The sequence below is a fragment of the Phocoena sinus genome, chromosome 20 (genome assembly GCF_008692025.1).
Source record: "Phocoena sinus isolate mPhoSin1 chromosome 20, mPhoSin1.pri, whole genome shotgun sequence".
Taxonomy (NCBI): Eukaryota; Metazoa; Chordata; class Mammalia; order Artiodactyla; family Phocoenidae; genus Phocoena; species Phocoena sinus.
Window position 1 is genome coordinate 37,879,580 of NC_045782.1, and position 10,796 is coordinate 37,890,375.

Sequence of the window (10,796 nt, forward strand, 5' to 3'; positions counted from 1 at the left end):
TGTGTGATTCTTTGATTAACACCAGTCTCCCTGATTGGGCTGCATGAAGATAAGGGTGGGGTCTGTTTTGTTGCTCACTGTATCCCCAGTGCCAAGCATGGGGTTGGCATATACTAGGTACTTAACAAATATTAGTTGAGTGGTTGAAGGAATGATTGAGTGAGTTGTCTACTATGTTTTGCACAAGCTGTCTAGTGGCCCAGGTGACCGTGCCCCCTCCCCCACATCTTTGCTTAGTCCGCTGGTACTGGTTTTTCCAAGGAAAACACATTTTGGAGAAAGTTGAGCCTGGAGCCACTCCTTCTTGGTCCCCTAGGGCAGACCTCTTATCACCCCTATGAATTGTTGGTTAACCCACTGTCACCCACTTGGGCTGGAAGGCGGCTGCTGCCTTTGATCTCAGCCTTCCAGGCCCTCTCTCCACCCTTGTGTTTGCCTAGTGCAGAAGGAGAGCGCTAAGGGGAATCCCCTGGCACCTGGCCAGACCTTTCCCCAAATCACTCCTCCCGCTATGAGACCTTGCCTAACCCCTTCGATTTTAGAAGGGGAAGCTGAGACCCTGGACTTTGCTTAGAAGGGAAGATATATGCTGGGTGCCTCTGAGGGGCCAGGGTGCTGTCTGGGTGGCCAGACTGTGGCTGGAGGTCAAGGGACAGGCCATGTTGCTGGACTCCCTCTGGCTGGCTTCCCTCTTTCGCAGAGTGCCCTTTGCTCCAGGGGGGTAGGACCCTGAGCAGCAGACAGGCCCCCTAAATTGGCCAATGAACAGACCAGGTCTGGCGAGGGGCATGGGGAAGAGTGGGCTGGGCCATTTTCCCTGACTTTCCAGGCCCCAGCCTCTCCCTCCCAGGTCATGAGGATACTAGATCTTCGCTCTCGAGGCAGTTCAGTTCGACTGTCTCTCCCCTGGCACCTGCTAAGAAGGACAAAAACAATCCCAGCCAGTGTAAAGTGTCAGGGAGTCCCCGCCCCTCCTCCTGTGCTTCCTCCTCCCCTGCCCCTCCTTCAGGCCCCGCCCCCACCTGCCCAGGATAATTTGTTTCCTTGGGCCAGGAGCCTGGACAACAGAGCTCAGCCTGCCCCCACTTCTGCGTCCAGTCAGGACACCCTCATACCACCTGTAGAGAAGGGGGAGCAGACTTGAAATCAAGTCCAGGTATCTGATGTTCCTTGATAGAGCCGGGCTTCGAACGCTGTGTCCTGCTACTCTTGCTGGGGCTTCTCCAGGTAAGGGGACCGAGATCGGTCCCAGACGACAACCTGCTCCCACCCCCCAGCCGCACCAGGGCCCCAGGCTGTGCCAGTCTCAGGGCCAGGAGCTGGCTGGCCGGATGCCCAGGTGGACAGGACGGGCGGCCACCTGGCTCCCCCTCCCCTTCCCCCCTCAGTGATGTCAGGCCAAGGGCGGGGACAGGAGGGGGACAGGTAATTAAGGGCTTGGAGTCTCCCTCCCTAAACCGGTGGCCCCAGCCAGGTGTACCAACACCCAGGGTCCAGGTAAGGACCAGAGCGGGCACTTCATCTTGGGGTCGGGGAGCACCGGCAGATGCAGGATCAATAAGGAAAAAGATCTGGCCTCCTGCTGTGTCGCTCTAGCGGCCTCGCTTTCTCTTTCTCTCCAGTCTCCCATCCCGCCCCCTCCTCACCATCTACCCCCAGTCTCTCCCTATGCTCATTTCCCGTTCTGCCTGGTCCTTCCTCCTTCTCCGCATCTCCCCCTCCCTAACCTCCCCTACCCCAGACACACTCAGGAACCAGGTGATGGGGTCGGGGAAGCAAGATACCAGATTCTCTCCTCTTGGAGACGCGGCTTTCCCGCTGAAACTAGCGCCTCCCCACATTCCCAGAAAGAGAGCTAGGAGAGGAGTCCGAATACCGAGCGAGCTGCCCCAAGTCCCTCCCTAGCTCAGTCTGACTTGACCCCAGTTTGAGTTCCCCCAAGTCTTTATTAAAGACAGACGTCCCCGCGGGGGCAGCGGAGCACCCACCAATTTGGAGGGCAGTAAAGGAGAGGGATTCTCTTAATTGCTAGAGCTCCGTCTCTCTGGATTGTATCCTGACTCAGGAACACAGGGTCCTGCCCTCGGGTGGGAAGGTGGGGGTGGGGCAGGCCCGGGGGACGTGGGGTGGTCTCTTCTGGCTTCAGAAAGAAGTGGTCTCGGCAGGCTGGAGGTCTAGATGTTGGGGGATCTGCAGCTCGGGGGGGCCTGGGAAGAGTGTGTGTGCGTGCGGGGCGGGGAGGGCTGCCTCGTCTGTCTGAATAGGCTGAGGAAAGACCCGGTCCGAGTCTGGGTCTCCCTGGCACGTTGGGGATGGAGAATGCACCTGCCCGCCATTGTCAGGCCTTGCAACCCCACTGCCCCTCAAGAATGCCCCCTCTTGGTCTGCCTGTCCTGGACTCTGCTCTCCCCTCTCCCCCTGATATCCTGCTGGGGAGGCCCCCCGTGAAGGCTAGCAGCCTGTAATGATTAACTCCACAGACACTCCAGCATTCTTCCCAAATTAAACTTTAAAAGAGCTGCCCCCCGGACTCCCATTGGGCGTTTTTTCCCTAGTTAGGGAGTGGGCGGGGCCTCAGGGTCCGTGGCCCTCCCCCCAGCTCCGGGTCATCTAGGGGTTTCCCGCCTCCTCACCTGGACCCTCACCCTAAGGGCTCCCCCACGGGTAAAGCCTTCCCCCGCCCCCCCCCACTAAAACCCGATGGGGGCGGGGCGTGGGGTCCTGGGCCAGGCCGGGGCCTTCCCGCCACCTCCCGGCGCTTCCAACCCCTCCCCCTACCCTGGGAGGTACCGAAGGTGGCCTTGTTTTCTACGGGCCTCTTACTGGGCCCTGCCACCCGCCCTCGGGGCCAGCCAGGTGGGGCAAGATTCAGGAAGTAAACAAGGAGGCTGAAGGCCTGGAGGACGGGAAGGAGGGTGGGGCCGAAGCCGCCAGGGCCGGAGAGGCTACTGGGGAAGCCACCAATGGGATTCGTAGTAATGAGGGGACAGATTGATTTGGGGGGGCGATTTCTTCAATATAACCTTCCCAGGGCCCCAGTTTGAAAGCTTCAGCTCTCTTGGCGATGGGGGTGGAGGCTGCCCAAGCCGGACAGCTAGGACCCCGTTTCTGCTCCCTTTTCTCTTTGGTCCCCACTGCCCCATTCCTGTCTTGCCTTAGAAGGGTCTGGAGAGCAGGATGGAGGAATCTGAAGGCTAAACCCATCCTGAGTCAGGCTTCCTGCCCACAGAGGCCAGACTCTAGTCTGACTTAAATCTACCCTCTTCCCTTCCAAATGCTGCCCAGATTCCTCTTCCCCCTGGGATGGGGGAGGACCCAGTCCTCTGGGCCCCAGACCACCACACTGTTGGTCTCTGGCTTCCTGGTGGAGGTAGCCCCTGCAGCCCCTCCCCTAGTCCTCCTCGGAACGAAGTCACCAGGGCTGGCTGCCGGAGGTTAGACGGGTGCGAGTGGAGTGTTGATGTGCCGGTGTCTCTGGATGTTCGATGGTGGGTGTGTCTTCCCCTTCCTGGCAGGACCTCCCTGGCTCTCTCTCCTGGCCTTCCCCTGTCTGCCTGTCTGTGTCTGTCCTCTTGTGTGTCTTGACTTTCTACTCCTGTTCCTGAGTACACTTCTGGCCAGGACAGCCAGGAGAGTGTATTAATTAGAAGGACCCTCATCCCCCAGGGGTGATGAAGATGAGCCCCATGGGCCAGCTGAGTCCTGGGTGCTAAGGGTGGGCAGCAGCAGCAGAATGAAAGTCTTGAGGGCCCCAGACAGGAGAGGGAGCGCTGCATGTTTCTTTGGGTTACTTTGGGTGCACTAGGGGCACCCCTGAGAGGTCAGCTCCACTCCAGAGGGGCTTCTGAATCCAGGCCAGGCCTTTCTTCTCTTCCTCCTGGGTGAGGGGGCTCCTGGGCTGGGTGGTGGCTACTGGGGCCCATTGCAGGTGCCACCTGTGCTGGAGGAGTTGGAGTTAGGCCAAGGGTGGGAGGAGGAGATGATGTCAGAGGAGCCTCAGCGCCCCCCTCCCCACATCCTCCTCCTCCCCCATCCTGTTCCCGGCCCCTCCCCCGTTCCTCCCAGGCCAGTAGGTTGGGGGGGAGTGGAGGGGGTGGGTAGAGGCAGGGTTGTTTGTGTTTCTCCTAAGCCAGGAAGCTGTGCAGATGAGTCAAGGTTGAATGGAGAGCCCCAGGCAGTGCTGTCCCACCCCACCCTGACTCACCTGTCCCCCAGATCTCCTAACGCCCTCACTTAAGGGTTGGGGACCTGCCTCATCCTGGGGCGGGGGGGTCAATCCCAGGTACCTTAGGCACCAAACAGCACCGGCCCAGTGTGTGGAGAGCAAGTTGGGGGCTGAACTGTGAGTCCTCCCGGGTCCTCCCAGGTCTCAGCCCAGCCAAAAGGGTCTTGGTTCCTGCGGAGGAGGGGCCTGCAATGCCTCTACCCGCTAGTGGGCACCTTTGCCTCATCTCTCCTTACTCGTCCTGGATGCCTGTGGGTGGTAAGACACGGGTAAGACCCTGGCCTTGCCTGGGGTGGCCGGGCATCTTCAGACCGGTGGGTGGACAAGACAGGTGCACGGTAATTGGCGCAGAGGCCCCAGCACAGTGTGGAGAGGGAGCCTTTCAGTCTGAATGTGGAAAATCCAGGAAGGCTTCTCAGAGGAAGTGGCTCGGCATTGAGGCCTTAAGAAATTTAGGCAGGAAGAGGGGCCTGGGGAAGGCACACAAGGTTTGGGGGCTGCTAGGGCGAGGGCCCCCAGGCTAGCTTCCTCCCTCCCACAGCAGCTGAGCCCGCCTCCTGCCCTCCTGGCTCCTGTCCTTCTGCACCTCCTTCTCCCCTTCTGTGTATCACTCGGCACTTGGGAAGGCGTTGCCACACCAGGCTCTGACAACAAAGCGCTGGAAAAACCTGGGGCAGAGCCCAGAGGAGTGAGTGCCCCACGTTCAGAAAGGGTGACGCCGAGACGCTGAGCCCCAGACCGTCCGTGCGTCATGGAGTCTGTTGCCGCTTCCTGTCTTGTGGTGGGGGACCCTCACAGCTCTTCCCCTGGACAACCTGGGCCTAAGGAAGAGCACTGGACTTGGAGCCCAAACACGGGGATCCACTCTCTGGCTCGCCTGTGATGGGGCAACGATGCTTCCTTCTCAGGAACTCAGTGTCCCCTGTGTTAAAATGGGCACAATCTACCCTTCCTCAAAGGCTCCAGGGAATGCCAGTTAGGGGGGAGCAAGGAGGTGCTGTGTAAACTCTGGGGGGCACCTTGACAGCAGGGTGAAGTCAGGAGGTCTGGGTCCTCTTGGCCCCTCTCCCCAGGACAAGGGCACAGGTGCAGCTGTGTCAGCCCCCTCTTCTCCCTCAGATGTCATGGAGCTGGGTCTGTCTCCACCTCATCTCAGCAGCTCCTCAGAAGACCTGTACCTGGCCCCTGGGACCCCTCCTGGGACTCCCCCACCTCCCGATGTTCCTCTGTCTGAGGAGGTGAAGAGGTCCCAGCCTCTGTCCATTCCGACCGGCAGGTAAAATGGGGTGACGGCTGAGGGGGGCCGGGGGGGCGTGGTCAGCGCCGGGGTAACGCACAGAAGCTTGCAGTCAACTCCTCACTCCCCACTCCTTCCCCCCACACCGCCCAGGAAACTTCTTCGACAGGAGGAGCTGCGGTCAACCTCTCTACCCTCCATCCCCAACCCCTTCCCCGAGCTCTGCAGTCCTCCTTCACAGACCCCCATTCTTGGGGGGCCCTCCAGTGCAAGGGGGCTGCTCCCTCGAGACACCAGCTGCCCCCATGTGAGTTGTCCTGGGAAAAAGAAGGGAGGGAGCGTGGGGTGCTATGGGACAGGGGTGGACACAGTGCCGCCCCGGAGGAGGTGGGGGGATTTGGTCAGGGATCCCTGAGGGTAGAGCAGACGGGGGACGGGAAAGAACCATTCTTTGCCCTTCCCCGAGTCTTCTGCCGTTCCTGGGGCACAGGTCATAAAGGTGTACAGTGAAGATGGGGCCTGCCGGTCAGTGGAGGTGGCAGCGGGCGCCACGGCTCGCTACGTGTGTGAGATGCTGGTACAGCGATCTCATGCCTTGAGTGACGAGAACTGGGGGCTGGTGGAGGGCCACCCCCACCTAGCACTGGGTGAGTTGGGGTGCAGGGGGCTGCCTGGCCCGGGAGTCAATGCTTCACACCTCGGGCTAGGCCGGTGGCCCATCCGGGAGGCCTCGTTGGTCTCCACTGACCCCTGCTCTTTGCCCTTGACCCTAGAGCGGGTCTTGGAGGACCATGAGTCGGTGGTGGAAGTGCAGGCTGCCTGGCCCATCGGCGGAGCCAGCCGCTTTCTCTTCCGGAAGAACTTTGCCAAGTACGAGCTGTTCAAGAACACCCCAGTGAGTGTGTGTGTGGGGGGTCTGGGCACTGGGACACCCCGATCCCCACCCTGGACCCTCAGTCACTGACCCCTGGCTCCTTTCTCCCCCAGCACTCCCTGTTCCCAGAAAAGATGGTCTCCAGCTGTCTGGACGCACACACGGGCATATCCCACGAAGACCTCATCCAGGTGAGGGGACACCCCCATTTCACGGCATGTCCATGACTCCGCAGGAATGCCCAGTGCTTCTTGGCCCTTAAGCCTGTGCCTTCCGTCTTTGGGGTGGAAAGCCCAGCACAGCCCTAAGTGACCGTGGACAAGTCACTTTCTCTGCCTGAGCATCAGTTTCTTTGTTAAATGAAGACAATAAATGTATGTGATGCACCTCCTGCCATAAAGGCAGGTCCTGGGAAGCCCTGTGTGTGTGTGTGTGTGTGTGTGTCTGTGTGTGTCTGTCCACCTCTAGGCCTCTCACCCTGCTCTCCTCTGGCCTCAGAACTTCCTGAATGCAGGCAGCTTCCCAGAGATCCAGGGCTTCCTGCAGCTACGGGGGTCAGGACGCAAGCTTTGGAAACGCTTCTTCTGCTTCCTACGCCGGTCTGGCCTCTATTACTCCACCAAGGGCACCTCCAAGGTGAGGTCTTGAGGGTGACAGCCCCAGCCCCTCAGATACCCCATCCCTGGTCCTTCTAGGAGCTGCCCCTTCTCTGTTGGAACTCCTGGACCTTCCCCCGTCTAGGCCCTGAGACCCACAGCTGCTCTTCTTTCCCTCCCAACTTAACTACCTCAGGAGTTAGCAGTGGGAGAGGCAGGTGAACTGAGTTCAAGTCCTGGCTCTACTTCTGTGTGCTGTGTGACTTGGGGCACTTCTCTGCTCCTCTCTGGGCCTGAATTCTCCCCAGCTGGCTTAGGGGGGCAGTGGTGGGGGATGGGGTCTGCCTTTACCAAGTATTGCTCACTTGTGCTGTGTAGGATCCGAGGCACCTGCAGTACGTAGCGGATGTGAATGAGTCCAACGTGTACGTGGTGACCCAGGGCCGCAAGCTCTACGGGATGCCCACGGACTTTGGCTTCTGTATCAAGGTGAAGAGCCTGGCCTGGTCTGGGAGACAGCAGGAGCTTCTAAGCACCAGGATCCTACCTGGGGCTTCTAAGCTCCCTCTGGGACCCCTAGACTCCTCTCCCTGCACCCTGCCCTGCCCCACGGAGACGGGAGACGGGAGACGGGAGACGATCTCTGGTCCTAAAGGCAGATATAGGACCAGCCAGTTTCCTCTCCCCGCAGCCAAACAAGCTTCGAAATGGCCACAAGGGGCTTCGCATCTTCTGCAGTGAGGATGAACAGAGCCGCACCTGCTGGTTAGCCGCCTTCCGCCTCTTCAAGGTGAGGTCCTGGCACTGGCTTGGGGGGCTGGCCCAGCCCTGGGGGTCCCTGGGGTGAGGGAGGAGTTATAGCTCTGCCCTCAGGAAGGCTCCAGAATGAGGGGGCATCACAACCTTGCTCTCTCAGAATTCTTGGTCCAAGGCCGGAGTCTCAGCTCTGGCTTCAGGAAAGTCCCTTATCCGGGGGCAGAGATGTAGCCCTGCTCTTGGGGAGCGCTGGTCTGGGTAGGGGGCGGTGCCACCGCCCAGCTCCCAGCACCTGCTTGACCTCCGGCCTCCTTTCTCTCTCCACCTCCCAGTATGGGGTGCAGCTGTATAAGAATTACCAGCAGGCACTGTGCCGCCATCTGCGCCCACCCTGTGTGGGTTCCCCGCCCTTGGTGAGTGTGCCCAGGGGTGTTAGTGTGGGGAGACGGGGGAGGCACCCAGGCCCTGTGCTGGGGATACTTGGGTCCTGCTTTGACCCATCCCCCCACCCTGTCCAATCTGCAGAGGAGTGTCTCAGACAACACCCTGGTGGCCATGGACTTCTCTGGCCACGCCGGGCGTGTCATCGAGAACCCCCGGGAAGCTCTGAGTGCCGCCCTGGAGGAGGCCCAGGCCTGGAGGGTTTGTTCTGGGGACCTACTCTCCACATGGGTTTCCATGGAGTGGGAAGAAGAAAGCGAGGGGAGAGGGGAGGCCCCCAGCTGCGGAAAGAGGCTCTGTATTCTTCAGGGGCTGGTAATACCCCAGCCACGCCCTGACCCGCCGTGTCCCTCACTTGCTCTGCAGAAGAAGACGAACCACCGACTAAGCCTGCCCACCCCGAGCTCCGGCACGAGCCTCAGTGCAGGTGGGTGAGGGCCCGCCGTCCCCAGGAGTGGGGACTGCCATGGCTTCTCTGCGCATTCCTCACGGGGGGGTTAGAATGAGGGTCCCCGCCCTGGAGTGACCGCCCCTCTGCCTCTCCTCACCCCAGCCATCCACCGCACCCAACCCTGGTTCCACGGACGCATTTCCCGCGAGGAGAGCCAGCGGCTCATCGGGCAGCAGGGCCTGGTAGACGGGTAAGGGGCAGGGCTGGGCAGGGCAGCAGCGCCGGGGACAAGAGAGACGTGGGTCAAGGTGGCAGCCGTGTGTCCTCGGGTAATATTGCCCTGTCTCCTGGCAGCGTGTTCCTCGTGCGAGAGAGCCAGCGGAACCCGCAGGGCTTTGTCCTCTCGCTGTGCCATGTGCAGAAAGTCAAACATTACCTCATCATGCCGGTGAGTAGTCCCAGGTTCCTGCTGCAGTGGAGATGCAGGAGTCCCAGCAACCTGCCCTCCTCGCCAGGCCCCCTCCCCACGCTGGCCCCCAGTGTGCCTGGGGTCTCCCGCTCTTTCCTTCCTCCTGCTCAAGCTGTGGGGACCTCAGCCCTGGCCCAGGAGGGAGCTCATTCGGCCCCGGGCCCCTCCCTGACCTCCCACCCCTTATGGCCACACCCCAGAGCGAGGAGGAGGGGCGCCTATACTTCAGCATGGACGAGGGCCAGACTCGCTTCACCGACCTGCTGCAGCTTGTGGAATTCCACCAGCTGAACCGCGGCATCCTGCCCTGCTTGCTGCGCCACTGCTGCACCCGCGTGGCCCTCTGACCACCACACAGGCGGGCCTGCGTCTCAGCCCACTCCGCGCTGCCCACCCACCTCCGCTCCTAGGGTGGATGCAGAGGGGGCAGAAGGTGGGGCCAGGGTCATCGTGGATGGCTGGGGGCTCCCCCACCCCGGTTTCCTCCTCTGCTCCTGGCCTCCCTCAGGCCGAAAGTGCTCCCCGCCCGATCCACCCTTAACTTCTCCTTAAGGGAAGGCACTTGGGTGGGCATATCCCCTTCATGGCGCTGCTCTGGGGCAGGGCATTATGGGAGAAATGGGGGCAGCCCCGGTGGTCTTTACACTCCACACTTTGTACAGACTGAGAGGCCAGTTGATCTCTGTTTTATACTAGTGACAATAAAGATTATTTTTTGGTACTCACAGGGGTGAGTTCTGTCTGGCAAGGCACGGTTAGGTGGAGTAGAGAGGAGAGGTGGGCACCAGTCAAGGCCTTGAGAATGTGTCGGATGGATCGAGGCCACATGCTGGCCAAGCCTGGATGTTTCTTTTTTTTGTGTGTGTATCCCATCTCCCCACTAATCCCCCAGTCATTTCTTAGAAACCTGGATTTTTCTTGAGGTCCTCTTTTGGTCATCTGAGAGTTTCCGGTGCCCAGCATGGAGCCCGGCCCATAGTGGGTGCCCAAGGATTGCTTGTTAAATGAATGAATGGACAGGGGACTGTCATCCAGGTGAGGTTTCCTGACAGGACCTAAAGCTATGGAGGTCACTCTAACAGGGCCTGGGAGCTGGAGATGAGTCAGACAGCATCCGTGTCCTTGGCAAGTCCTGGGCTACCTGGCGAGATAAGGAGTCCTGAGAAACGCACGATCTACCACCACCAAGTCACACAATGGCTCTGTTACCTTACCTCCAACAGGTCCCTGTGGCGCACCCCCCACCCCCCGCCCTGTCAACCCTCTCCCTCCTCCCCAACCCCACGTCTGCTGCCTGTCCTTACAGTTGGTTCTACGCCCTCCAGAAAGTCCTATAAATGGAATCCCACAGCACTCAGCCCTCTGGGTCTGGCTTCCCTCTCCAGTCTGTCCTTCAACATCCAGTGATCTTTCCAGAATATCACTCCGCCTGTTCCCCGGGCCTCCACTTCAGCCCCGATGGACCCTGCAGTGTCTGGCCTCTGCCCACTGCCCATACCAGCCCATGTTTTTGTCGAAGAGTTTTATAGTTTCAGCTCTTACATGATGGGGGAGCTTTATAAGAAAGGTATCAGACTGGTAACACCTGAACTCCTGCCCAATCTTCAGATCGCAAAGAGATAGACCCTCCCTCCACACGTGTGAACCTCAACGGGTCATTATTTTTGCCAAGAAATCAAGCTCCCTGAATCCAATGACTAGTTTATCGGAAATAAAAGGAAGAGAGGAACACGTGAAATGACACATGGGGATACAATTACCAAAATCCAGATTGGGGAACTACAGAACAGATAACCCAGTTTCTTCT

General features: G+C 59.8%; 1 protein-coding gene across 3 annotated transcripts; it reads left to right on the top strand.

Moving 5' to 3' along the window:
• The first annotated feature begins 805 nt into the window (after positions 1–805).
• On the top strand, positions 806–9,714 carry GRB7 (growth factor receptor bound protein 7). Of its 3 annotated transcripts, none has more exons than XM_032617860.1 (15): positions 806–1,227; positions 5,345–5,501; positions 5,616–5,769; positions 5,953–6,109; positions 6,236–6,357; positions 6,450–6,527; positions 6,835–6,972; positions 7,311–7,421; positions 7,624–7,722; positions 8,021–8,101; positions 8,214–8,330; positions 8,496–8,556; positions 8,683–8,770; positions 8,875–8,968; positions 9,190–9,714. In XM_032617860.1, exons 1-15 carry the CDS (start codon positions 1,164–1,166, stop codon positions 9,334–9,336), a joined length of 1,668 nt encoding a protein of 555 aa, XP_032473751.1. In that variant the 5' UTR covers positions 806–1,163; the 3' UTR covers positions 9,337–9,714. The 3 variants fall into 3 exon arrangements, with proteins under 3 accessions (XP_032473751.1, XP_032473752.1, XP_032473753.1); XM_032617861.1 differs by lacking the exon at positions 806–1,227 and adding an exon at positions 1,412–1,497; XM_032617862.1 differs by lacking the exon at positions 806–1,227 and adding an exon at positions 3,966–4,913.
• The last annotated feature ends 1,082 nt before the right edge of the window (positions 9,715–10,796 follow it).